The sequence below is a fragment of the Eschrichtius robustus genome, chromosome 7 (assembly GCF_028021215.1).
Source record: "Eschrichtius robustus isolate mEscRob2 chromosome 7, mEscRob2.pri, whole genome shotgun sequence".
Lineage (NCBI taxonomy): Eukaryota > Metazoa > Chordata > Mammalia > Artiodactyla > Eschrichtiidae > Eschrichtius > Eschrichtius robustus.
In genome coordinates this window covers 14479660-14505739 of record NC_090830.1, presented here as the reverse complement: position 1 = coordinate 14505739, position 26080 = coordinate 14479660, and the positions used below count along the sequence as shown (strand labels likewise).

The window sequence follows — 26080 nt, the reverse complement described above, 5'->3', positions numbered from 1 at the left end:
GGTTTCCTCCTACGGGGGACTCCAGAGCATGTTCAGAACACGGGCTGGGTATTGAATGCTTAGGGTTGTGGGGTCTGCACATCCCTCTCTGGGGACCCTGCTGGCTTCAGAGGGGTGGGAAAGATGCCTAGGTAATCCCCACAGGCACCGTCGGCACACAGCTGCCACATGCATATGGTAACCCTCATGAGGATGACAGGGACCTTTCCAGTATTCAGAGTCCTTCTTCGCTATTTGATTGTCCCAACAACCAGGCAAGATGGGAAGGGCCAGGCTTCCCCGGTGGTCCAGTGGTTAAGACTCCGAGCTTCCACTGCAGGGGGTGCGGGTTCGATCCCTGGTCGGGGAACTAAGATTCCACATGCCACACAGTGAGGTCAAAAAAAATTTTTTTTAATTAAAAAAAAAAAGAATAATAACATATTAAAAAGAAAAGATTTACAGGGATGAGGTGCCTCAGATCACTCAGTTACCAAGGTTACCACAGGCCAGACGAGCTGGGGTGGGGCTGGGGAGGCACCCTGGGGGCGTGGGGTAGAGGGTGTGTTTCTGTGCCCCTCTCCACACCACGGAGCAACCTTCCACCGTATTTAACAGAGCCTCTAGCTTCCCAGTCTGAGGACGTGTGTTTGATTGTGTCACCAGTGTCTTGACCAACCGCAAGTGTAGCATCTGCGTCAGAGACAAGCCTCCCCGGGTTCGTTCTGCACCCCGAGGGCTCAGGAGCTCCCTGCACTTGACGTCAGCTGATGCAGAATTCAGATTTGATGGCCATCTAGTCTCAGAGAAATTTAAAGCTAAATTAGAGATTTTTAAAAAATCACTGTGTCCAGTTTTTTCAAGTCCCCATTTTACTGGACAGGGAGTTACCAGAATGACCCTTGGAAACCCAAGTGAACTTGACCCAAAGCCCATCTTCAGCATCACGCTGCTTCAGCTGCATCGTCCGGGAGGGAGAACAGAACTGACTGCAGACTCTCCGTGACGCTGACTCCAAATAAACCCCAGCTTCTATCAGTTCCCAAAGAAGTTCAAGGATGAAGGTGCCCCCGGCAGCCAGCTCCCCTGGCAGGTTTCTATATCAGGCGGGTGTTCTTCCCCCAGCTCCGGAGCAGAGAATTCTGCTTGGCAGGGACAGCGCTCTTTACATGCAGGATTTATTCTGTTTCTTTTTAAAGAAATTCTTCAAATACCACCCCCCCCCCCTCCTTTTATCTTGGCACAGTGTATGGACTTAGGATCTGAATTCATATACTAACCTATAGCACTCAGACTCACGGGGGGTATAAGATACTCTTCAGTCTTTACTTGTCATCCGTCTTTACCTTAGAAATGGGATATACCTCTGAAATTTCCTGATTGCCAGTTCCTAGCAAAACTAGGTGCCTGATGCCCTATGTTACGGAATTTTAATAAAACGATGTGAATGCAGCAGCCCTGTGTGTTCTGAAAAATGTTTCCAGAGCCCCTTGAGAATTCCAAGTGCTCGTGGGAGATGAGGCTTCCTGCGGAGAAACAGAAAATGAGAGAATAGGACCTGATTGGATCGGCTGAGTTTACTATGATTTGAGCCTGAAAAATGCTTCCTTCTCTCCTTTTGATTCTCACGTGGCTGCTCCAGCCGGAGCTCAGCAAGTCATTTCAGCGCTGTCTGCTCAGCTCAGCCCTCGCCACTGGGTGGGTTGGGGCCTGATTGCAGAGGGCGTCCTATCCTGGGGTTGTTATTTCATTAGCATTACAGATGGGGTTCTTGGGAATGACATTCGTTGGTAATTTGTTTACAGTTGAACCTTGCAGAGTCTTCCTTATTACTTCCTTAACCTAACAATTGGCGAATTCTTGAAATTAAAAAACAACAACAACAACAACAAAAACCCCAGCCTTATCAATCTACTTGTCATTAAATACTTAGCCGTCAGGAGCTATAATGATCAACAACAGTAATTCCGGAATGCATTCTTTTCCCAAACAACAGCGACTGGTATATTATGTTGTTTTCTCATGGTTAATTAAAATCCAGCTATCCATATAACTAACATAAACAAAAGAAGCCCATTTTGTGATCTGACCTCATTGCTTTTTAATTTTGCTGCTTTTCTGGCTCATTTTCAAAATTTGCTCTCTGAAGTAGTTTTACCAGTCACGAGGGAAAATCAGTGTCTGTTGACTGTTTTCCTCTGAGGCGCAGCTGAGCATCAAGATTTTTTTTTTTTAATCTTTCTCCTTTTCCTACTGATTTCCCATTTAAGATAGATACCTTTCATTCTGGGAGCAGATCACTTACAGCTGTGGTCAATTCCATTAAGAGCTAAAAAGTAAGACAAGTTCTTGAAAATGTATTGGCCCCATGGAAGGTTTTCCAGCTTCTCCAGTGGAAACCACTGAAGTGATACCAGTGCAGGGACCCCCAGATGGTGAGCGCAGCCTGGAGGGACCACGTCCTGGGCGCCGGCTGGTGGTCCCTACCCTACTGCAGGGAAGACCGTCACCCTCTCCACCTTGGGTACAAAATGACTGGTTGAGAACTGCTTCCAGAGGCCAAAGATACTTTAGCTGTCCGTCCCACCCCTTCCCCCTCCCGGCTTCAGTAGTACCACCAGCCTGGTAACTCCCTGAATGTACTCACACCACGATTCGACTGTTCACAGACGTCCTCGCGAGCTGTAAGCCCGCCCAGGGGTCTTGTTCTCTCGTGGTTCTCTGGAGCGTCACCTCTACACTGGCATGTTCTTCAAGTTCATGGAGCCTTCAAGGGCTTGAAGGGTCCCTTAATGATGGGTTCTGCAGAGCCCAGTCTCCCTTTACTGGTCCTTTCTGTCGCCTAGTGGGTGATGCCTCAGCGTCTTCAGCCTAGGGCTGCAGCGTCCTGTGTTTTCAAGCAGCCATTCAGGGCCCTGGCAGCCTTGCGTCTGTCTGCAGGGACCAGCCGTGACAAGTGCCTGTTGTAACCTGCCCGTAGTTTTGCAGGCCTGAATCGACTTTCTTCAGAGCGGTCCTGGGTTCTTTCAGTACTGCTGCAAGTGGAAGGGGGAGCCGACGGGCTCAGGTGCCCACCCGTCCTTCCCTCGCTCGCAGCAGCCTGCACCGCTGTCACCTACGTCGTGTGGACGCGGTCCGGCGAGGTGAGGGGCGTGTGTCCTGCATTCCGGGATCGGGGGAGCCGTCAGTGGGGTAGTGCCAGGTGCCACACCCAACTTTGGGAAGAATCCCGGCAGTTCACGTGCTTGCCGCAGGCAAAGTAGGAAACGGGAAAAGAGCAGCCATGCACAGTTGGTTCCACCCCTCAGAAATAACCACTGTGAACCGTGAAAAGCACATCTATAGAGGTGTATCTGCATGTGAGACTAAATGGGATTTCACTGTTTTGAAACACCCTTTTTTTTCCAACATGTTAGAAAGATGTTCTCAATATGTTACTTTTCACTGAAATCTCTCATCTTTTAAAATGTTGGCTCTGGTTGTGTTTTTCTGTGTCCTTATGTCCCGTTGTCGCGGTATCTCGGAATAGGCCAGGGCCCCCTGCAGACGACAGGTCCACCCCGAGCGCCCGTCCTGCAGGGCCACCTGCCCGCACTGTCCGGGGCGCGCCTGGCCGGGGCTGGTCCGGGCTCGTCTTTCAGGTCGCTCTTCCTCCTCCTTCAGGTGTCAGCGGAAGCAGTGGCGGGTAGATCTGCCGGCCACCAGCGTGGTGATCACGTTTCACAACGAAGCCAGGTCGGCCTTGCTGAGGACGGTGGTCAGGTGAGGCCAGCAGCTGCCATCCGTTGCCCACCCGTTGCCGCTTCTGCGGGCAGGGGACGTCCCCCAGCAGGGACGCTGAACAAGGGCCGGGTCCCCAGCGCAGCCGGGCCGGGGCTGTCTTTGGGGGTGCAGACAGGTCACCTGACTGTGCAGCCCCAGAGGGGCCGAGGGATGAGAATTGCACACCCCAGTCGTAGCCTGAAAGGCCTGCAGCTTTATCTTTCTGCCTTTCCTCAGCGTGCTTAAGAAAAGCCCACCCCGCCTGATAAAAGAAATCATTTTGGTGGATGACTACAGCAATGACCGTAAGTAGAGACGGATTTCCTCCCCCCCGCCCCCCGCCAGCATCCCCCTCCGCCTGGCCCTTCTCCTGGGTGCCAGCCTTCCTGGGCTGTGAGTGCTAAGCACGAGTTTCGAGAAAAGGCCGGAAGTAGGGGCCGCAGAAAGAGGGTGCCTCTCTGATGCCCCGAGGGGCTCACCAGCCCGAAGGTGATGGAGAAATCACCGTCCCTGCCCACCGAGCCCTCCGTTAGTTAACTTGAGGTTCAAAAGCTTTGCTTCTTTTCTTTTCCTAGCGGAAGACGGGGCACTCTTGGGGAAAATTGAGAAAGTGCGGGTTCTCAGAAATGATCGGCGAGAAGGTAAGACTTTTCTCAATTCAGTACCAAGACAGTTGAATTCTCACTTTTCCTGAGCCCAGTAATAATGTGAAGAAGCGTTTCAGCTCCAAGAACAATGAACTGTCTCGTGTTTTGTCTGCCTTCCTCCAATAGAGCCTCTTGGGAGCCTCTCCCAGCAAACCTAGGAAGAATATCGAAAGCTTAACTAATTGAAATTGTTTGTGCACCAGGGCAAGAGTTCAACTTACGCTTTTATTTATGTATTTAGAAAACTGGCTTCTCTCTTTTCTTTCACAACCTAGGAAGTCTTATCAGTCCCTTGAGTACTAGAATTTAGAAGAAAAACAGAGATTTAGCAATGAGAACTTTAATGACTCCACGCTGCAGGCATCTGGTAAAATAACTGGGGTTCCCGTTTGACAGCCTGCCCAAGGTGAACCATCCAAAACAAGGGAAAGAGCACCGGCGTTACGTGCTTATTGGATTTTGCAAATGCCAGCCTCGAAACCTGCTGTCAGTCCTGTCTTTGCTGGAGCTGGGCTGATCGAGTCCACTTTATTGGCAGTGGGTGAGCCCGTTAGGGCGATGTCATCAACACCATATTTTAACCAACTAAGGTCATCAATCCAGATGTTCAAGATGCATAAACAATGGGGTCACCCTTGCCCCTAAGCAAGCTGTTTGCTGGACTCACATCTGCCCCCCAAGCTGAGATTAAACAAGAATCTTGCATTGTATTTGCCCCTAAAGAAACTACATGATAACTTGTTGAATTCAAACCCAAAGTGTCTGCTGGCACAGGGGAAAAAAGAAGATGAGGCGGGAGGAGGGAATAAAAGAAAGAAATTAGCTTTCATGTGGGCATTTTATAACTGACAAACCACGTGCTAGCTTTATCAGAGAGAGCCTTTAACCTGCTTAGAAATCAAAAGCAGTCCTTCTAAATATACATTATGCATTTGCTTTACATTAGGCTGTTCACGTGGGTAAGAACCCACATTGAGGCATTGTTTTGGGAAGGAATGAAGAGGGGCAGCTGCGGGGAAGCCAGATTATGGTAGAACTATATGGAACAAGTGAGGAATGTGACAGTCGAGTGAGAAAATGCACCCACTCAAATATATGTGTGCTTGTGTGTGTGTCTCCCAAACAGTTAAACATATACACAAATGCTCATAGCAATGCTACTAGGTGACAGAGAAAATCAGTTGCATAAAATCATGGCCTTGGGTTCATTTAGTGCTGGGGATTTAATTGTGCCAGCGATTCTTAATCTGGCTATTCATTACAATCACTTGGGGAATTTAAAAGAAGACCATGCCTTGACCCGACCCACAATTGAATAAAGATTTTTGTTTTTCTAGGGGTGGGGCCTGGACATCTGCATTTCAGTAATACTGCTGTACTTTGAAGGCTGAAAACCTAGTCCTTCTCATTGTGCAGATGGAAATAGTAAAGTTGAAAGAGGTTAAGTGTCTTTTTCAAGGTCATCCAGCTATTTAATAATGGTAGCGGAGCCAAAACCGTGTTCATAGGCCAAGTTCTCTATTTGTCCTGTGTGCTTTTTATTCCTCCGTGCCCACTGTCCTGCCTGATTATTTTTTTCCAGTTTATTGAGATATAATTGACATATAACACTGTGTGAGATGTACAACATAATGATTTGCTAGATGTATATATTGTGAAGTGATCACCACACTAAGTTTAGTTAACGCCCATCACCTCACACAGTGACAAATATTTTTGCTTGTGATGAGAACTTTTTAAGATCTACTCTCTTAGCAGCTTTTGAATACACTTCTGTGTTTTGGCTATTGTAAATAATGCTGCAGTGAACAGGGGTGTGCAGACATCTCTTCAAGATAGTGGTTTTATTTCCTTGGAATTGCTGGATCATATGGTAGTTTTACTTTTAATTTTCTGAGGATCCTCCATGCAGTTTTCCACAGTGGCTGCACCAATTGACATTCCCACCAACAGTGCACGAGGGTTCCCCTTTCTCCACATCCTCACCAACACTTGATATCGCTTGTCCTTTTGATGACAGCCATTCTGACAAGTGTGAGGTGATACCTTATTGTAGTTTTGGTTTGAAGCCCCTGATGATTAGTGATGTTGAGCACCTTTTCATGGACCTGTTGTCCATTTATATGTCTTCTTTGGAAAAAAAAGTCTTTAAATTCCTCTGCCCGTTTTTAAACCGATTATTTTGCTTGTGCTTTTGTTTTTGCTGTTGAGTTGTATGAGTTCTTTATATATTTTGGATATTAATCCCTTATCAGTTATATGATTTGCAAATACTTTCTCCCATTCCATAGGTTGCCTTTTCATATTGTGAATACTTTTTTTTGCTCTGCAGAAGCTTTTTAGTTTGATGTAATCCCGTTTGTTTACTTTTGCTTTTGCTGCCTTTGCTTTGGTGTCAAATTAAAAAAATTATTGCCACCACTGATGTCAAGGAGCTTACCTATATTTTCTTCTAGGAGTTTTATGGTTTCAGGTCTTAACGTTCAAGTCTCTAATCCATTTTGAGTTGATTTTTGTGTGTGTTGTAAGATAGGGGTCCAGTTTCATTTTTTTGCATGTGTCCAGTTTCCCATCACCATTTATTGAAGAGACTATCCTTTCCCCATTGTGTATTCTTGGTTCCTTTGTTGTAAATTAATGGCCATATGTGTGTGTGTTTATTTCTGGGCTCTCCATTTATCCCATTGATCTATGTGCCTGTTTTTATGCCAAGGCCATACTGTTTTGATTACTATAGCTTTGTAATGTAGTTTGAAGTGATGTTTTGTGTTTTTTTGGTCTTTTTTTTTTTTTTTTAGTGTTCCATTTTAATTTTTCTCATAGCTTTTTAGCTATACATTTCTTTTAGTGGTTTCTATGAGGATTAACAACATGCATCTTTAACGTATAACAGTCTATTTAGAGTCCATACAACTTTACATTAAATGTAAGAACCTTGCAACAGTTTAATTCCATTTCTGTTCCCTGTCCTGTGTACTGCTGTTGTCACGTGGTTTCCTTCATATGTTGTTATGATGTTTTAAACCCCACAGTGCAGTGTTAACATGTTTGCTTAAAATAATCAGTTATAAAGAAATTCGAATGTATAAATGGACTCTAAAATTTATCCTCGTATTTTTCGTTTCTAGTATCTTCATTTTTTTCCACAGCTTCAGGTTTCCATCTAGTGTCATTTCCCTTCAGCCCAGAGAACCTTTAGAACTTTATTTTTTCTTGTAGGCAATAAAATCTCTCCGTTTCTGTTTATCTGAAAAGTCTTTCTTTCTCCTTTATGGCTGAAGAGTATTTTCTCCGAATAGAATTCTGAGTTGACCATTAGTTTTTCTTTCAGCACTCTGAAAATGTCATTCCAGTGTCTTCTGGCCTCTGTCTTTCTGTTTAGAACGTAGCTGTCAGCTTATTGTTGATTCCTTGTGTGTCATGGATTGTTTCCTCTCGCTGACTTCCAGACTGTCTCTTTATCTTTGGTTTTCAGCAGTTTTGACTGTGACTTGCCTGGATTTGATTTGCTTTTGATTTATCCTGCTCCGGGTTTGCTGATCCCTTTGAATATGTAAGTTGAAGTTTTCACCAAATTTGGGAAATTTTTGGCCTTTTATTTCTTCATATATTTTTTTGTGCCTCATTCTTGGACTCTAGGCGCACCTGTGATACACCACTTGATATTGTCCATAGGTTACTCAGGCTTTTTTTCTCTTTCAGTATTTTTTTCTCTGTTCACCAGGTAGATCAATCTCTATTGATCCATCTTCAAGTTCACTGGTCCTCCTGACATCTCTAGTCTGCTGTTGCGCGCAGTCAGTGAATTCTTTCATTTCAGAAAATTGCAGTTTTCAGTTTTGGAATATCCATTTCATTCTTGTGGTTTTCATTCCTCTGCTGAGAATTGCCCATGTTTGCTCATTCCAATGATCATTTCCTTGGAGTTCTTGGGTGTAGTTATCATAATAGCTGCTTTAAAATCCTCATCTGTTAATTTCAACATCTGAGTCATCTCAAGAGTGGGTTTCTATTGACTTTTTCTCTCTTGGATATGGATCACATTTTTCTCTTCTCTTGTCTACTAATTTTTTAAATTTTGTATTGGATACTATGAATGGTATGTTGTAGAGACACTGGATTCCGTTATCTTTCTCTAGGGGTGTTGATCTTTCTTATAGTGGGCAATTAAATTACTAGCTCATGACTTTGAACTTGTGTAGGCTTGTCTTTGTACTTTGCTAGCATAAGTGTATCTTGGATGAATCCCTTATTCCTGAGACATAGTCCGTATTCCTAAATGTGTTCCCTCTGGAGTTTCTGTAGAAATGAGGTGTTTGCCAAGTCCTTCTAGGCACAACTCAATTGCCAAAAATTGTGTCCCTGATTCCAGCTGAAATCTTAGTTCTTTCTGTCTTCTAATTGTTTCTCTTCGTGGACTCCTTGGGGTCTCCCCTGTGCCGGCAGGTTCAGGCGCCCGCCAAGGATTTAAGGGCAGTTATCACCAGATTTGGGACTTAGCTCCTTCCCAGGATCTCCTCCTTCTGTTTCCAGCCACTCTCCAACCCCAAACTCTACCCTCTGACACCTCAAGCCAACAAAGGCTGCACTGCAGTGGATGGGAGAGTAACATCGGGGGCAAATACCACGTTTACAGGGATTTCACTCTGTGTGAGTTTCCTCTCTTACGGGTTGAACGCCCTCTAGCGTCTGCCTGCCCTTGGCTACTCTAGCCCTTTCCTATCGTTGCATTTTCTGTTTTGCTCAGTTTATACGTGTCCTCTGAGAGGGGGTTTGCCTATTACAAGCTGCTCCATAATACCAGAACTAGAGATCGTTGGCCTTTTTCCTACTCTAGCATGCGGCTCTTTCAGAATCATGGAAGGCCCTTTCTGACCACTGTGCTGCATAAAGAACTCACAACACTGCCCTTACCGGTTGTGAGTAATCTCACATCTCCATGGACAGATAAAGCCCAGCGTACACAGCGGAAGCCACTTATGACCACACCATCTAGTGATGCATATTACTATGTGTGATAATAAAAAACGATATTACTAACAGATCACAGCTATATAAATTGTGTAATTTGACCAACAGTGTAACTAATTTGGTGTAAAAGCCAAACAACTGGGCTTTATCATTTATGTAAATTTGGCTCGTGATGAGTCTTAGAACACACAGATATTCACAACACTGTTATCATTAAATTATCACCATTAAATTTGGCCCCATTAGCACTTGAAGTGTCTGGGTGACACGTGCCTTAGCCCAGTTAATTAGAAAACTCTGTTGCTGTGTCAAAGGAGATTAGTTTTAGAAGTTCCACATTTCAATGGCTTGATAAAGGAGACTTCAGTTATGTAAAAGCCGTCCTCATAAGGCACTAGTTCCAAGTTGTTTTCTCAGTCACCCAATTAACTTAAAAAAAAAGGTCCTGACAGAACGCTTACCTGGGTAACCGCAAGGCGGTATTGATCCCTCCACGCGTGTTGGTGATAAACTCCGTGCCCAGCAAGAGGGCTGCCTGGGGAGGTGTCAGCGTCGGTGCAGGTGCTGGGGGTACAGTTCTTGTTTCTTTTTTCTCGCGTTCCCTGGGCGTTCTCCCCTGACGTGTTTTTGGACTCGCTCCACAGGCCTGATGCGCTCGCGGGTGCGGGGGGCCGACGCGGCCCAGGCCAAGGTCCTGACGTTCCTGGACAGCCACTGCGAGTGCAACGACCACTGGCTGGAGCCCCTCCTGGAGAGGGTGGCCGAGGTGAGGGTGCGGGCCGGGGGAAGGGCCTCTGCGACACTGTCCTACGAGGATTTTATCCACCGCAGGAATCTATCAATGGGGGAAATTCATTTGTCAGGTAGGAGGCCAGGGTCAGCAGAGGCTAAGACAGCCCTTCCCCTAGGGGGGGGGTCTTCCTTCCCTGCCTGAAGCTTTGCAGTGACTCTCTGAGCTCAGAGGGGGCAGAGAGCTGAGGACAGAGGCCGCAGGGTCCCCGGCCCGGCCGTGCTGCCCTGAGACCCGGGCTGCGGCTCGTGGGGAGGGGCGCAGTCCCAACCACACAGGGACGCGTGAGGCTGTCAGTTGACCCGGGATCGTGCACCTTCGCCTTCTAGAAACATCACTAGTATTACCTTTGGCCTCTTGTGATATCTCTCTCGCCTTCAGCTTGTTTTATTGACTTTCTTTCCTCCCTGCTAAGAAAGCACTTCCTTGAGACAGTAAAGTAGATGTAATGAAAGTACTAGAAAAATAGTAAAGTCATTCTTTTTGCACCATAGCAGGGATCGCGGATGGGCAGCGAGTCCTGAGACATGAAAGAAGACAAACTACTAGTGCTGTGACCCTCATGTTCACTGCCGTTAACTGAGCGCTAACTACGTGTTGGATGCTTTACACGTTACCTTAAGCCAGGGTTTCACCCCCATTTGACGGTTGAGGGCACTGGGGTTCAGGGAACTTTAATCACTTAACCAAAACTCATACAGCGGGCAGAGCCCAGGCTGCAAAGCGGGTTTCACTGAGTCCCTCCCTGAGTCCTCTCACACACGCACGCACGCCCATCCTGGGGGCCCCGTCCCCGGCTGCTCACTCCACCAGGCTGTGTGTCCCAGGGACACAGAGGCAAAATGAAAGCTGCACAAGATACCCGGGCACATGGAGGCCGTGTGCTTCGTGGTCAGACTGTCAGGGTTATTTAAACAGCCCCCCACCTCCTGAAGAAAGAATGGGAAGAGTTGAGAACGGTCATTCTCCCTCACTCTAGTCCTATCAAAAGAAATCAAAATAAAGGGAGTGGACTTGGCCGTGGGGCAGCTTACGATCTGTGGCGCCGTCCCCGGGCTGAGCCAGGCATGGAGGACGTCACCCTTTGCACTTGGGGCTCCACACTGTACACCTGGTGGTGGTGGAACTTCCCGCTATTCTCTGAGCGTGGTCCTCTGACGTGTTATGTGCTTATTAGCTCTGCTTGCCCTGTTACTAATTTGTTTTTCGAAGTCTTTCTCTGGCTGATTCAGGTTCTTGCCGTGGCTCAGGGAAGCGTCACCCTTGTGTTCCCTGTTGGCGTGGGGCAGAGTTCCTCCCCAGAGCCAACTAGCCCAGTTTAAAGAGGGCAGGAGAGTTCAAAGACCTTGTGTTCCCAAACTCTAACCAGAGCAGTGACAGCGTGGCATAAAGAAAGGCCTCAGCCGAAGGGAATGTGTTTTGTGTTTGGTGGAATCGCGGGTAAGACAGACTCGGGCTCCGGGTTCTCTAGTCAGTTCGGTCACCGTCCGCGGTGATCAGGCTGGAGCCTCTACACCACCCTCGGCTCCCAGGCCCGTGGTCACATCTGTGTGGGCGTCTCAGCCATGAGTCCTCGCCTGAGGTTTCCTGCAGCTCGCAGATTACCGATGTTTAAGTACAGCGGAGCTTAGATCCTGTTAGAATGAAAGTTACTCCACGGCTGAGGTTGGACATTTGGGAAAACACCAAATAAAACACTGTAGTCTCACGCTGGCGCGCTCTGAGAACTTCTTCTTTGGAATTAATAAAAATTGACATTTGCTCCTGGCTGTTAGGGGGAAAAGAAAGACAACTCAGGAGCGGTCCCGGGAGAGGCTTGCCCTCAGCCAGTGAACACCCGTGGGGCAGCCCCGTGCGCCCGGGCGCCTCCGGGGAAGCAGCGTCCCCTGCACCCCCGACACCCAGCGCAGCGCAGGGCTGCAGGTGCCCAGCCGGGCGCCCCAGGGCGTGGGCTGGCGGGGGACCGGCGCGGCGGTCTCCCCGTGAGCGCTGACGCTCAGGCCCCCGCCTGTGCGGGTCCCGGCTGCCTCTGACACCTGCTGTTGCCTTCGTGCATTGCAGGACAGGACCCGCGTCGTGTCCCCCATCATCGACGTCATCAACATGGACAACTTTCAGTACGTGGGCGCGTCCGCGGACCTAAAAGGCGGTAGGTGCTGCGTGGGGCCCAGGCTGTCCGCGCGGGGCCCGGGGACGGCGACGGCGACGGCGACGGCGCCTGCGCGGGGCCGCGGCCAAGGGCGCCCCTGCGTTCAGCTGGCGGGGCTCACCAGGGGACAGAAGCGGCCTCGCCTCGCCTGGACGGTAGGCGTGGTTCGCGTCCCTGGCACCGGCTTGGCGTACAGAGCCGGCCCCGTGGGAGCCGGTGTGGAGGCGCCAGGCCGACGGGGGTCCGCCCTCTTCACCCTCCCCCCTCGCCGCCGCGTCCGTCTCCTGCTGGAAGCCCATCCGCCCGCCCCGCTCACCCGTGACTCCTGGGCCCCGAGGCCTGCGGAGCGCAGCCCTCCCGCCGCCGGGCCGTCAGCCTCTCCTGCCCACGGGCCGCCCACGTCCCGCCCACGTCCCGCCGTGGTGGAACCTTTCTGGGGAACCTTCATCTGAATGACCCCGTCGGTTTCCTGGGGGTCCTCGCGGCTCAAGTGTGACCCCTGGAACCCTCCCTCCGCGGGCTCCCACAGTGATTTGTCTGATGCTCTCTTTACCTTCTTAAAAATTCGTAGTGAAGGCCCCAAAGAGCTTTGTTCACGTAGGCCGTACCGATCGGTGTTCGCTGTGTTGGTAGAAGGTAAGGCTGAGAAACGGTGAGAACACCAGGCGATGCAGCCACGTGGGCGCTGCCCGTCCTGCAGCTTCCGGAACACTCCTTCCTGCACTTTGGAAAAATGAGATTGAAAGGGGCCTGTAGGGCCTTAGCATAAATCTGAAAGCAGTTTTAACGTCACACACCCCCTGAAAGGGCCTGAGGACCCCCAGGGGCTCCTGGACCCCACCTGGGGAAACTGTTCTCGTGAGGAGCTTCACGAAGCTGATGGGTGCACGGGAGTCACGCTAGCCCCGCCTGAGGAGCGGGCTCCTACTGTTGTCCCTGTGTCCCCAGGACTGTGTGTGCATGGGCGTGACCTGTGTCCCCGGGACTGTGTACACGGGGGTGACCTGTGTCCCCGGGACCGTGTGGGCACGGGGGTGACCTGTGTCCCCGGGGACCGTGTGTACACGGGGGTGACCTGTGTCCCCGGGGACCGTGTGTACACGGGGATGACGTGTCCCCGGGACTGTGTGTACATGGCGGTGACCTGTGCCCCGCAGGTTCCCCTGTGTCCCTGGGACTGTGTATGGGGGTGACCTGTGGCCCCAGGGCTCCCACACAGCCCAGTAAATGCTTCATGCTCTGAATCTCAGCTGGCCGGCAGCCTTGCCTCTCAGACCTCGGCTGAGAGCCAAGAATTCAGCAAAGCCTGCTGTAGAAAGAAATATAAGAGAGATGTCAGAGCCTTTGCCTTCCGTGTGTGATTTATTCACTATTGATTTTTCACACCTGAGATGAGTGAACTCTTTTTCCAGCATCCTAGCACCCCTGTTTCTTTCTGTAAAATGAGGGGCTTCTTTTCCCACCTCCAACATTTTGACCTGATTAGGAGACGGACTGTTCCAGACAGACACACGGACTGAGGGTCAACTGGCATCCAAAAAAGAAGACAGTAGAACCGTGGCCTTGGACGGAACCTCAGAAAGCAGAACGCTGGGACCGGCCAGCGAGGCCCGGGCTCTGGTGCCTCTTTCAGGCCGTGTAGCCACGGGAGCTGCTTTCCCTCCGCCCCCCGGCGTCTCTGTCTGGGAAACAGGTGGATAATGGTGCAGCCGCACAGGGCGGCTGGAAGAGGGCAGGGCTGTGACCAGGCAGCTCCCCAGGGGCCTCTGGCCGGCTGTCATGCTGGGAGGACGCACTTAGGTTGGGAAACAAGAGTCGGGAGAGTCTTAGAAGATGGTGAGCACGCTGGGGCTGTAAGGAGTTCGGAGCCTTGGCTGTCAAGAAAGCGTTAGTGTCCAGAGTGCGTCCCCCCGCACCACCCACCCCCCCCCCCCCCCCCCCCCCGAGTATCTGCAGGAGCTGAGATGTGACGGCTCTCCTTCTCCCGTGGCAGCCGCTTACGGCGGAGCCCGTGCGGGACGGTGAGGCGCCCTGCGTGGGAGCTGCCTTCCGCTGCCCCAGGGCCGGGCCGGGTTCACTCGAAGAGCATTTCACCAAACCCCTTTTAGGAAAAAAAAAAAAATCAAGCATGATATTTTTAGCAGATTTTTTAAAATCTAGTATCGCTTGGCTCTTCAGACCAGATTGATATACCAAATAATAATGAACGTTCCCCCCAGAATGCAGGTAATGTTACATCAGCCGGCCAGTCGAGGCCTTTGTGTTCCGTCAGTAGTGCAGCCGGGACGTCTGTTTTTCCCTGGCTGGCGGTGCATGTGTGCGCAGCAGGCCGTGTCTGCGGAGAGCCGGGCTCCTCAGACAATCAGTCTGTGTCTGTTTCCTCTCCGTGCGTTACCGTTGCCTGGCCCTCCAGCCCCTCGCTCCCATTTGCCAGCCCGCTGCGCTCTACAGGGACAGCTGGGGCACCTTTCTGTCCTCTGATGGAGCCATAATGTGTGCCACGCCGGCCCAGGAGCCCCCGAGCCCCTGTGCCATCCTACCCTGTTCAGGCTGCAGGCACCGGGGCTGTCAGGGCAGATAAATGCTGGATTCGGAGCGCACAGACGGGAAGTCTGAACTTAGGCATTGCACCAGCCCTGCGGACAGAAAGCCTGATGGCAGAGGGCTGAGGGATGGATGGCCCTGGAGCAGTGAGGCTTGACTGTCAGACCCTGGGCCACGCGGCCCATGCTCTGGAGAGCGTCCGCAGGTCGGGTGTGCCGGGTACCTTCTGAGTAAGGACAAGACCCGACAGCTGTGGACCAGGGGCCTGCGAAAGCCAGAAACCATGTCCAGGGGCCAGGCCCGGGCTCTGCCACCCTGCACGGCCTGTGGATTCTAGAAGTGACCTGGGGCCGGTGCCATGTTATCAGAAATGAAGCTCGCTTGCCCCTTCGCTGCTTCTGTCAGCTCGTTTCCACTTACCCTTGCCCACACTCTTGCCCCTCCCTGCCGTCCCTTCCCTGGGACCATGTTTGGGGCACCTGGCAGATTTTTTCTTAAATCCATCCCTCTTCTTTCTCGCCTCCTTACAGCCCTTGGATATGCCCTCACAGACTCCAGTTCTCTTATTTCACATTTACTCTTTTGCATTTTGGTTTTAGAAAAGCCTGACCCACATCTTCTGTTTTGGGTAAGCTTCTTGGGGGAAGAAGATTTCAATGTGCGTCCCCCCCGCTGGTCTCCCTGACCCCCCCCCCCCCAGTCACTCTCTCTTCCCTCTGCGTCGTTTTGGTTTGTTTGTTTGTTTTTCCTTTGTTTGATTTACAGTGAGTCCATTCCAAATACCAAATATTTTTAAGCTGTGAGGGACCGGTGCCGGGAGCAGACAGCCTGTTCTCACAGCATCCGGTGTTTCTTCTCTCTTCTGTGACCAGCAGGCTTTGACTGGAACTTGGTGTTCAAATGGGATTACATGACACCTGAGCAGAGACGGTCCCGGCAGGGGAACCCGGTCGCCCCCATAAAGTAAGTGCCAGGCAGGCGTCCTTTGGGTGTCCTTCTCTGGGGTGGAAGATGAGACAGCAGGCCTCATGTTCCCTGGGGACCTAGTCGAGCTCTCACCTTCCAGCCACACCCCCATTTCCCCTCGTCCTAGCTCAGGGGAGAGTCTCTGCCTCCAGATTATAGGGTAAAGTATTTTGAGATTTTTTTCTGTGTACGTGTATCAAATCTGCCAGTTCCACGTCCTTCGTGTCTTGGTGGCGTAGAGCGTTTTCCCGCACAGGGTGGGGTCTGGGGCTGCCCTCAGGGACTGGGGAGGCGCGGTGGGCAGCGAGTGGGAGCCTCCTGCCCGCCCCCGGTGGGCTCCGCCTCCTCGCTGGGCTCCGCCCTCCTGTCCCCCAGAGGAAGCGCTTGCATCACTACCAGCTGGCTTTGAGCCGCGCCGGGTGGGGTGAGGGCACCTCCCCAGGGACGCGTGGTTACGAGGGAGCCCTGCGGACGCCGGCGCCGTCTGCACTGCGGCGATTGTCCCCCGTCAGCAGTGAGCTCCAGCCGTGCGGCCCGGGGCCCTGACTTCTCACAGCGACTCCGCAGGCACGGGGCTGGGGTCCTGTCGCTGGCCTGTCCCCAGGCTGATGGGGACGCGAGAAGATGACGGTCCCGTCCAGCAGAGGCGGAAGCTGCCCTGGGATGAGGATGAGGACACGGGTAGCTGGCATCATCGAGCGTTCCCTACGTGCGCTGGGCGCGTTAGCCTCTTACCGTCTGTAATCCTCCAAGGAGACCGCGGCACAGAGAAGCCGAGCACCGGCCTAGGGCGCTGTCAGCGAGCGTCCCAGCCCCAGCGGCTGCTCCCTCGTAGGGACGCTCCGCGCAGCCCCCCGCACTTGGGAACATCTGAGCAGGGCGAGTGGGGGGCACGTGAAGACAGCAGGGGTCGAGCAGAGAGGGGCACCCAGAGCTCCGAGCCAAAGACCATGGCTGTGCTATTGTTTTTAAGGTCGGCCTGTAGGCTTGACCTTGGCGTTAGAATGCTGGCCATCTAACCTTGACCTTCTACCCTCTCTGCCTCTTTAGAACCCCTATGATTGCTGGAGGGCTGTTCGTGATGGATAAGTTCTATTTTGAAGAACTGGGGAAATACGACATGATGATGGATGTGTGGGGAGGAGAAAACCTGGGTACGTATGAGCCTTGTGTCTTCGGACACCAAACCGTTTCCAGTTCTGCTGGAACCGTGGTCTTTTCCTGCCCACCAAGAGGGGTAGAAATGAAAAGTGGAAGCTTTGGAAAGACTGTTAAGCAAGAGTTTGTGGTATGCAGGGTGCCAGTTGGAAAGGGTTTGTAAAGACATTAAAGTGACCGTTTACTGAACATAATTAGTCCCCCATAAGGTGTAAATAGCACCCTTTTTATTCTTAAAAGTGTCTTGGGTCGGGCATTATGCTAGATACATATTAAGTCTTTGAAGGAAAATGCACACTTTTTAATGTCATCTGAATCCAAGGTCTGGAAAGCAAGCTGACAAAAATGGGGGGAGTATTTCAGGTTCTGGGATTCATTTTTAGCCACATAGGGTGGAAAGTGAGCCCTGGCGAAGCCTGTCGGACTGGCTGAATTGTAGAAATTCATGGGAATCAGATGGGGTGGAGAGGCCGTGGCACTTCGTCCCTTCTTGACTACTTTGTGAATGGTTCTGATTTGTTTTCGTGTTGTTTTGTTTTGTTTTTTGTAATAATGCATACGAATCATTTTACTTATGTTTAGGGACATTGAAATTTTATAGACTTTGGTCTTTATTGGTAGCTGCATTGTATTTACTCCATAAAGATAGAAAGACTCTTTAATTTATTTGTTTGTTTAGGGGTTTTTGTTTGTTTCACTTGAAGCTTTTGAGCTGAGTCTCCTTGGCTATTGGATGCTGTTAAATTACATTCTCCCCTGGGTAGACATACCCTGGGAGGAGGGGAGGGGGGCAAGGGAAGGAGGTAAAAAAGATGCCACTGTCACTTTTAGTAGTTTTTACTTGTAACGGAGACTTTGATTTTTTTTTTTTTTTTTTTTTAAGTTTAAGAGACTAGACAAGCCCATTATTTTTCTCTCATTTTATGACATTAATGTTAGTGGTAACATCTCATCTGTGGAGAGAGGTTGTTGCCTTGGTTGATTCTGAAAGCTTCTTTAGACTCAGTAACTACACCAGGACGAAGGATCAGAGTCAGATGCCTTTTGGTTTTTTTCACAGTACACTGACAGTTAGGCAGGGCTTGATTGAAGGCTTTGGAGCACGTAAGGCTTCAGAAGGATTGTTAACCTTCTGAAGGGAATTCTGAGTCACCCTCGCCCCGCAGACATCCCTGGGGAAGCCCAACCAGCCAGGACCACCACTCGGGGGGGGGGGGGGGGGGGGACCGAAGTGTTTGCAGCAGTGTGTGCCATTAGGCTTCCGTGGTTGGAGGGCAGGTGGCCTTTTGTGTCAGGGTGTAGAGAGAGCATTGATTTAAATATCAAAGGAGACCTTGCACCCAGAGACCAGCGGGAGGGGAAATAATCTTTTCTGTTGCCTAGTTTATTGTTGGTTTGGTTTGTATGTTTACGTAGCTGTGCCCTGTGCGAGGTTCCCTGGAAGGGCTCAAGGGGCTCAGGTAGGGTGACACACGGTGGGCGGGGAGGAAGGGCTGGGGCCACCCGGCCTGAGCATCCTGGCACCTCCTCCCGTGACAGGCTCTGACGCGGCCGCTCTGGAGGGTCTTCTCTCATCAGGGTTAAACAGGCACAAGGGTTTCAGCAGGAAGAGTCCGTGATGTGAGTCCTTCTCTCTTCTTGGTACTGCTCAGACTTGATGTTCTGGGTGCTGCATGCACACCCCCAGCAGCTGTCCAGCCTGAGGGCTTGTGTGGGCCCGAGGTAGGAGAGGCAGGGGACAGGGATGTCCAAGTCAGATCCAAACACCTCCTCCAGGTGTGCCCCACCAAACCCACTAGTGCTCCCAGACTTCCTGACCAACAGTGTAAGTCTAATAGAAGCAATTAAAAAGGACAAAGAGCCCTGGTGGTCCAGCGGTTAGGACTCGGCGCTTTCACTGCCTTGGCCCCGGGTTCAATCCCTGGTCGGGGAACTAAGAGCCCGCAAGGTGCGCAGCGCGGCCAGAAAATAAAATACATAAATAAATAAATAAAAATTTTAAAAGGACGAAGAACCTGATCCCTGGCCCTTGTGAGATGCGGGGGTTAGGCTACTTGGGAACATTATTTGTCCTTTTCAGCACGTCCCTGCAGCGTTAGGAAGGGTGCTGACTGCCCCCATTGCATCATCTCATTTCGTACTTTCTGGAAGGACTGAGGTCTCAGAGCTGGTTGTTAGCAGAGCCAAATGCAAACACAAACGGCCTAATTAAAAAGCCACCAAGCTGGGGACTTCCCTGGTGGTCCAGTGGGTAAGACTCCCCGCTCCCAATGCAGGGAGCCCGGGTTTGATCCCTGGTCAGGGAACTAGATCCCGCATGCATGCCACAACTAAGAAGCCTGCATGCTGCAACTAAGAAGTCTGCATGCCGCAACTGAAGATCCCACATGCCGCAACTAAGACCCAGCGCAGCCAAAATAAATAAATATTTAAAAAATAATACATTAAAAAAAAAAAAAAAAAAGAAAGCCACCAAGTTGTCCTGAGTAATCATCCCCATGTTGTAGGGCTCAGTGAAATCAGTTGAATATAACCGTAGTTGTCCTTGGCCTTAAAACTCTTCCACCAAGTCTCTGAATGGCTCCCTACTGGTTTAATTGGCTCCCCATACAGAAGCCAGGGGGCCTTCGTGGGCCCCGATTCTGAATTTTCCAGGTAGGCCACCGTATCTTTGAATCTTATTTCCTTAGATACAGAGAGCCTCCTAGTCAAGTTCTGTTCGACACTCTGCTTAGCCTTGGTGCTTAGGACCACGCGTTTTCAATACGACAAGGGAAATGGCCATTGAAGTCCCAGAACTGCTGCATGTCTTACCCATTCCTAGTGGGGGAGGTGTTCCTGGCTTTTGCTCACCAGATGCAAGTAGAAGTTCATGCTGTTCAGCGCCTGAGTGGGCGTCACATGGCTTCTGCCGCAGCCCGGCGCCTGCTGCCACACGAGGCCTTGTGGTCCACACGAATCGCGCCTGATTCCGCTCCGTCTACACTGGCTGCCGTGACTGCTGAGTCTGCCGTTCTGTCTCACTCCCCAGCACGTTGTCAGGGAGGCAGGGTGATGTAGAGGAAAGGCCCTTCCATACCAACCTCGTGAAGTCCTTCAGAAAAAAAAAGACATCTAACCCTCCAGAATATTCTATCTTGACTTTCCTATTTAACCTGTTTCTCGCCTTCAGTCGGGCCTCTGGCTCAGGCTGCAGCGGCTCAGAGTGGCTGGCAATCAGGACAGGAGCCTGGTTGGGTGCCTGCATGTCCAGGCTTCTCCCAAGCGTGGATGCTCTGGGCCGCGTGTGTATGCATGTCGCCGTGACCAGCGCCTGCTCTGCGCGTGTCCTGACTCGGCGGGTAGAATCTATGTTGACTCAGGTGAAGAGCAGCCTTTGCCAGCCTGCTGGTTACCGGCTGGTGAGAGCCGGGGTGGCTGTGAGGTCTGGCAGTCCCTTGAGTACCCTTGGTCGCTGGACCTGGCCGGCTGGCTGGACGCCTGCTGGTGCGCAGGGATGACGTAAGTTTTGCAGTTTAAGGGAAGAGGTGGATTTTGTCCTGGATGGAGAAAGCCCAGGTGCGTCCTGGTGCTCGGGGCCCTTAAAATAAGTTTTAGAGGAAGATGGCGTATATGATTGCCTGTTACATCGACCTTAGGGCTGATTGTGGGCATTTCATGCCTTTTGACGCATGGCCATTCGTGCACTGTCCGTTGCCTTTTCTAACTCAGTGCTTATCCCCAGAAGGCGCATGTAATGCTCCATGATGGAGAACCGGCCAGAGAGGAGTTCCGGGCCATGTCTCATGCACAGTGTCTGTGACATTACAGGGACGCATGGTCTGATGCCAGGAGTCTTTCTGTTCTCAGCAGACCAGGGAATCACTCTTGTCTCAGGGCTTCTAGTCCGAATTTGAAAAATGTTTTCTTAGGCTCACTCTTACCTCTTTTTCAATTTCAAATAGAATTCTTTCATGAAAACATGGGATTTGGTGACACAGATAGAGCTGGCATCTGTAATTCTGATCAGTGCTAAAATCTAAGGGAGTACATGTCCCAGTGTGGGTAGTTTGTTTGGCATGAATTATTTCTTTTTGTCGACACTACTTTACATTGTCTATAAAACGGCACTGTGCTGTGCAGACACCCTCTTAGTGAACTGAAGTAGGATCTTTCATTCAGTCTTTTTTTTCCCCTCCACCTTTATCGAGGTTTCAGTGACAACTTAAAATCGTACATACTTCCGGTATCCAGCTGGATGGTTTGACGTGCCTAGGCACGCCCCACCCCATACCCCTCGCACACACTTGCTTGACTGTGCCCTGGAGCCTAGAGACGTGGTGTCAGAGGCCCCCACGGGGGGCGTTCAGGACCCTCTGGAGAGGGAGTGCCCCCGGGTGTCATCGCCTCAGGCCACGGGGGTGGGGTGGGCGTCCGCGCCCCCTGGGGGTGGCCCAGGCTTTCGGTCACCCCGTGTCGTTCACCACCTCAGAGATCTCGTTCCGCGTGTGGCAGTGCGGCGGCAGCCTGGAGATCATCCCCTGCAGCCGCGTGGGACACGTGTTCCGGAAGCAGCACCCCTACACCTTCCCCGGCGGCAGTGGCACCGTCTTTGCCCGGTAAGTGGCCGAGAGGCCGAGCAGGGCCCAGAGCACCGCTGACCGGCCCCGCACACAGGGCTGACCGTGGGCTGTGTGGAAACGTGTCCTCCGAGGGGCCGCCGCTCGGCAGTGACAAGGGCAGCTGTGGGGACTGAGGACAGCGGCGTTCTGCCGAATGACAGATGCTGGTCTCAGCAGGTTCCATGGGGCACGAGGTCACATGCAGGACAGCCTCAGAGACACACAGCTGTCCTGATGGAGAGCAAACAGGGGTGGCCGGGGGTCAGGGTGGGGCAGCAGGACGGGGTAGGGCCAGTGGGACTGGTCACCGAACCATGTGCCGAAAACATGTTACGGGGAGATAGGAAGGAGGGGCGCTTGGACTTTTTAAATTACATGTTACCATTCAAGGTGCAATATATGAACAACGTGAAAGGCAGCCACACAAATTCAAGCCCAAGACTCATTGTGCTATAGAGGCAGATAATACACAATAGATAATAGGTAGATTTTTGCACACATGAAGACACCAAATGAAGAGTTTTCTGAAGAAAAACAGCGAATTACCAGTGCGGGGGATGACGTTTTTTCCTCACGAGTTCTTTCAGATGCGAAAGACAGAACCGTGCACAGGCCAGCCAGCCTGGCCCAGGGAGACGGGAATATTCAGCTGAAAAGATGACTTCAGACTCCGAGAGATGCCGTGAACTAGGCAGCACGTGGTCACACGGTCGACATGCTGGGGCAGGAGGACAGGTTTGCAGGGTGGGCGGGCGCTTGTCCCAGAGCCAAAGGAGCCCGTGGGGAGCAGGTCCTCAGCGCCGAGGTGAACCTGCAGAACAGAAGGCTGCCCGGTATGGCTGGAGCCCAGACAACGAGGGGACAGTAGGCACCGAGGGAGACTAGACCAGCCGGGTCTGCACCCTGTGCATTGAGGGAAACTGGGCGTGTTTCGATGCAGGAGGAGGGGGAGCTCCTGTGGGTTTTACGCAGATACTCGACTTCTCTGTTTTGAACTTTAAGGGGGTCCTTCTGGCCCCTGGGCAGAGGGCCGCGCGGATGATACCAGGAGGAAACGATGGTGCGAGTGACGTGTCCCCCCTCCACTGCAGGGCCGGGGGCCGGGCAGAGCCGGGTGGCCAGGGCCACGTGCCAGCTGCGGCCCCAGGCAGGCGTGTTTACTAATGGACAGGAGGGGGCCAGGGGGGACTCAAGGGTCACCCCCAGGCTGCCGGTCACACGCTTTGCTAACGGGATGCCCCTGTGGACACAGGGAAACCCCAGAGCAGGGTGGGCGTGCACGGGGGGAGGATGGCCAGCTTATCTTTTATGTGGCATTTGAAAACTTCTATTAAGTACAGATTATGAGTATACCTGTCTTGTACAGAAGCTGGATTCTTAGCGTAGCATATCAACTTTCTAGGAAACTTTAATAGAAGCCAAATATCAAATGATGCTTCTGACCAAATTACCTTCTCCCCAAAAGTGTATCCTTTCCCGAATGTTGTCTAAACATCATTTTTGCTCTGTTAGAAACAAAAATATGCTCTTATATCTACAAAATCAAACAAACGGTGATGTACGTTTTCCCCTGGGGCAGTATGAGATGCTTCCCAGAAACCTCTCATAGAGACATATCAAAAACTTGAAATCAAAGCACTGATATCTACCAGCAAAGCGTGGGATTTCAGAGAACAGTCCGTTAAAATACACAAAACATTGCTTTATGCGCTTTTTTTTTAAAGGAAAAAAGAAGCACTCGTTTTTAGAAAGAAAACTTTTCCGTGTATTTTACAGCCTGGGAGTCCCATACACTGGAGATGTGGGGAGGAAAGGGACCCAGGGTTCAGAACTAGGGGGCAGCGTGGGTCTGTTAGGCCTTCAGCCAGGCCGTCGCGGCCCCCACTCCTCTCTCTCTCTCTCTCTCTCTCTCTCTCTCTTTCTCTCTCGGTTGACTCACCTAAAAGATAAAGAGGTGGCATGTGTTATTTCTGAGGTCCCTTTCCAGTTCTCTTTAATTTCCTCTAATATGTGGCATTCAATGTATATAAGTGTTTCGCCACTAAAAATTGGGACTTAACAGCAATAGCTAATATTTATAGAGTGTTTCATGTGCGCCAGGCTGAGTGCTTTACAAATATTCACTTACGTACTCCTTATAAAACCTTATGAATTAAGTACTATTATTAATTTGCACTTTAGGGGCAAGGGAGACTGAGGCACAAGAAGGTTCGGCTCCTTTGTCTAAGTTCACTCAGATGGAGAGTGAGATTGATCTCCGGCCCCTTGGCTCTGGAGTCCACGTTAGGTTTTATCTGGATCCCTAAGCACAGTTAGTGCCTGAGGCTGCTGGAATTCAGGGATCTAAAGGTTCTAAAATGCATCCTAGCGTGACAGGTAGAGGACCGTCTCATTTGTGTAGGGTCACTGTGTACGAGAAGCAGGGAAGGATGAATGAATGGAGAAGTGGCCTCGTGGGGTCCTGCCTTGTCTGCCCCCCAACCCTGGGTGTGCCCTGGGCGCCTGTTGGCTTTAGGGAGACCCAGGTGATGACACACCTGCAGGCTCTTACATCACCTCACGTCCCTGGAGACCAGTTGAGAGAGAACCACTGGGCGGTTCCTGCCTCTGTTTTTTACACAGCTGCGTTTCCAGTTAGCCCCTTACAAGCCCCTTACGGAGACTGTTTGGAGAGGGTCGCGTGTGTGCTTGCGTGTGCATGTGGATTAGAGTTTACCCAAAGGCCAGGCGAGCTCCCAGTCAGAATAGCCGTGGGGCAGGTGCCTTAGAAGGATATCTGGGTTCATTTCGAGTAGTTAATGGTGAGACTCATTCATGGCGAGGCAAACTACGAATAAATTAAATACAGGAAACAGCGGTTTAAACTGAACTCTCTTACCAGACTTTTTTCTGTTATTACCACCAGGCAGTGTAACTGACCAGTTCCACCCTCTCTGTCTCCTGCTTGCTTCCCTCTAGAGCTACCTTACCTGCACCTAGTGGAGGCAGGAAGGGAGCAAAGGCGGGAAGAACCCGGATAGACGAGAGTGGGCCCAGGTGCCCAGTACCTGCAGCCCCTGGAAGACCGCGTAGCGTATAGGAGGCGCCTAAGAACCATTTGAATAAATGACTTGAAACTAGTGCTGAGCGGCACATGAAGCTCATTCTCTGAAGCTACCTACGTATCTTTTTTATTAAGTAGACAGAGAAAAGGTGGTTTTGCATTTAGGAGTTGAGAAATGACTTAATCACTTAATGACGTAGGTGATTTAAAACCACTGTGTGATTGCAATTCATAAAACCTTATAATTTGGTGAAAACATCCTTCAATCTCCCTCTCCCTCCGTCCCCCTCCGCCCCACCCTTCTTTTCCCTCCACACACGTATCGACTATGTACTGTTCTGTTATCTGTTGTAATTTCACCCATCAAGTCAGGGCCATCAGTCCATGGGAACAGGCAACATGTACACCAGTATCTTTCATGGCCACGGAGCCGTCCATGTGTTTGACCACTCTACTGTTAACGGTCATGTAGTTTCTATTTTTTCTGCCATCATAAACTGTGCTAAATTGAGCGTATTTTCATTCCTGGTTGATTATTTCCTTGAGGTACATTTCTAGAAGTGGGAACTGCTGGATCAGAGGACAGGTGCTCTCAAATTGTCTGCCTTTTACAGGGCTTTCTAAACAGCAATCCACCTAGGTACATATGTCACTTTATACGAAGGATATATGCCCCAAACAAATTATTTTAGTAATTGTAACTCAGATGATTTGAAAGGCTCACCATTTAAAAGAGACCTTTCTAATAGAGGGAAGGTATTCTTGTAAAAGGAGAACGTTGCCTCCCTAAGGTGTTCATCTTGGAAGAACAGAACGCCTTCTCTACGGGTTCTGAAAGAGCATTGGCTCTAAACCTAAGGTGTGAGTCTCCTTTGGACCAGAGTCCAGGGGTACGGAGCACAGAGACTCACTATCGTAACGCTGCTTCACAGGTGCTCTAAAGAGAACTCCGGCAGGAGAAGATACTGATGCCGTGTGTGTGGCAGCCTTTAATACATGTCCTGCGTTCGAAGGCAGCTTGTCCCGGCGGCCTTGTTGATCGTGGGTCATGGTACTCTCCACAGTTGTGAGATGTAGGCACGGATGCTTCTGGCCTTCTACAGGAGGCTGTCCCGTCTTTTCCCTTCCGGCGCAGGGCAGTCAGAACCCCCGACGTGGGGCGCACACTACTGTCCCCCACTATTCCTGGTCCAAACAGGACACACTCTCAGCTCAGCTCTGCCGAAAGTAATCTTAGGAGTAACACTGATGTGCTCTTAGCTTCTCCCCAGAGCTGTCTAGTGGTAGCTCTCTATCGCAGCCGCGTGAGGAAGGCTGGAGAGAAGAGGCCAAGGATTTCTTGGCCGTGCTCCCTGGCACCAGCCTTCCGGGGATGCACAGTAAGAGTTAATCGCAGAGCGATTCACTTTTGTCCTTCTCGATGGTGCAACCGCAGTCCCTGCTGTAAAATACCTGCCTGTGCTGTAATTC

General features: G+C 50.9%; 1 protein-coding gene across 2 annotated transcripts in view; it reads left to right on the top strand.

Annotated features, from left to right (window-relative positions):
- Positions 1–26080, top strand: part of GALNT2 (polypeptide N-acetylgalactosaminyltransferase 2) — a 177692-nt gene that overhangs the window by 137972 nt on the left and 13640 nt on the right. For both annotated transcript variants that reach the window (XM_068547634.1, XM_068547635.1), the window contains exons 4-11: positions 3643–3741; positions 3979–4046; positions 4317–4382; positions 10004–10125; positions 12211–12298; positions 15718–15805; positions 16859–16962; positions 21438–21564. In XM_068547634.1, the coding sequence (XP_068403735.1) occupies positions 3643–3741; positions 3979–4046; positions 4317–4382; positions 10004–10125; positions 12211–12298; positions 15718–15805; positions 16859–16962; positions 21438–21564 (762 nt within the window). The remainder of the gene's footprint in view (positions 1–3642; positions 3742–3978; positions 4047–4316; positions 4383–10003; positions 10126–12210; positions 12299–15717; positions 15806–16858; positions 16963–21437; positions 21565–26080) is intronic.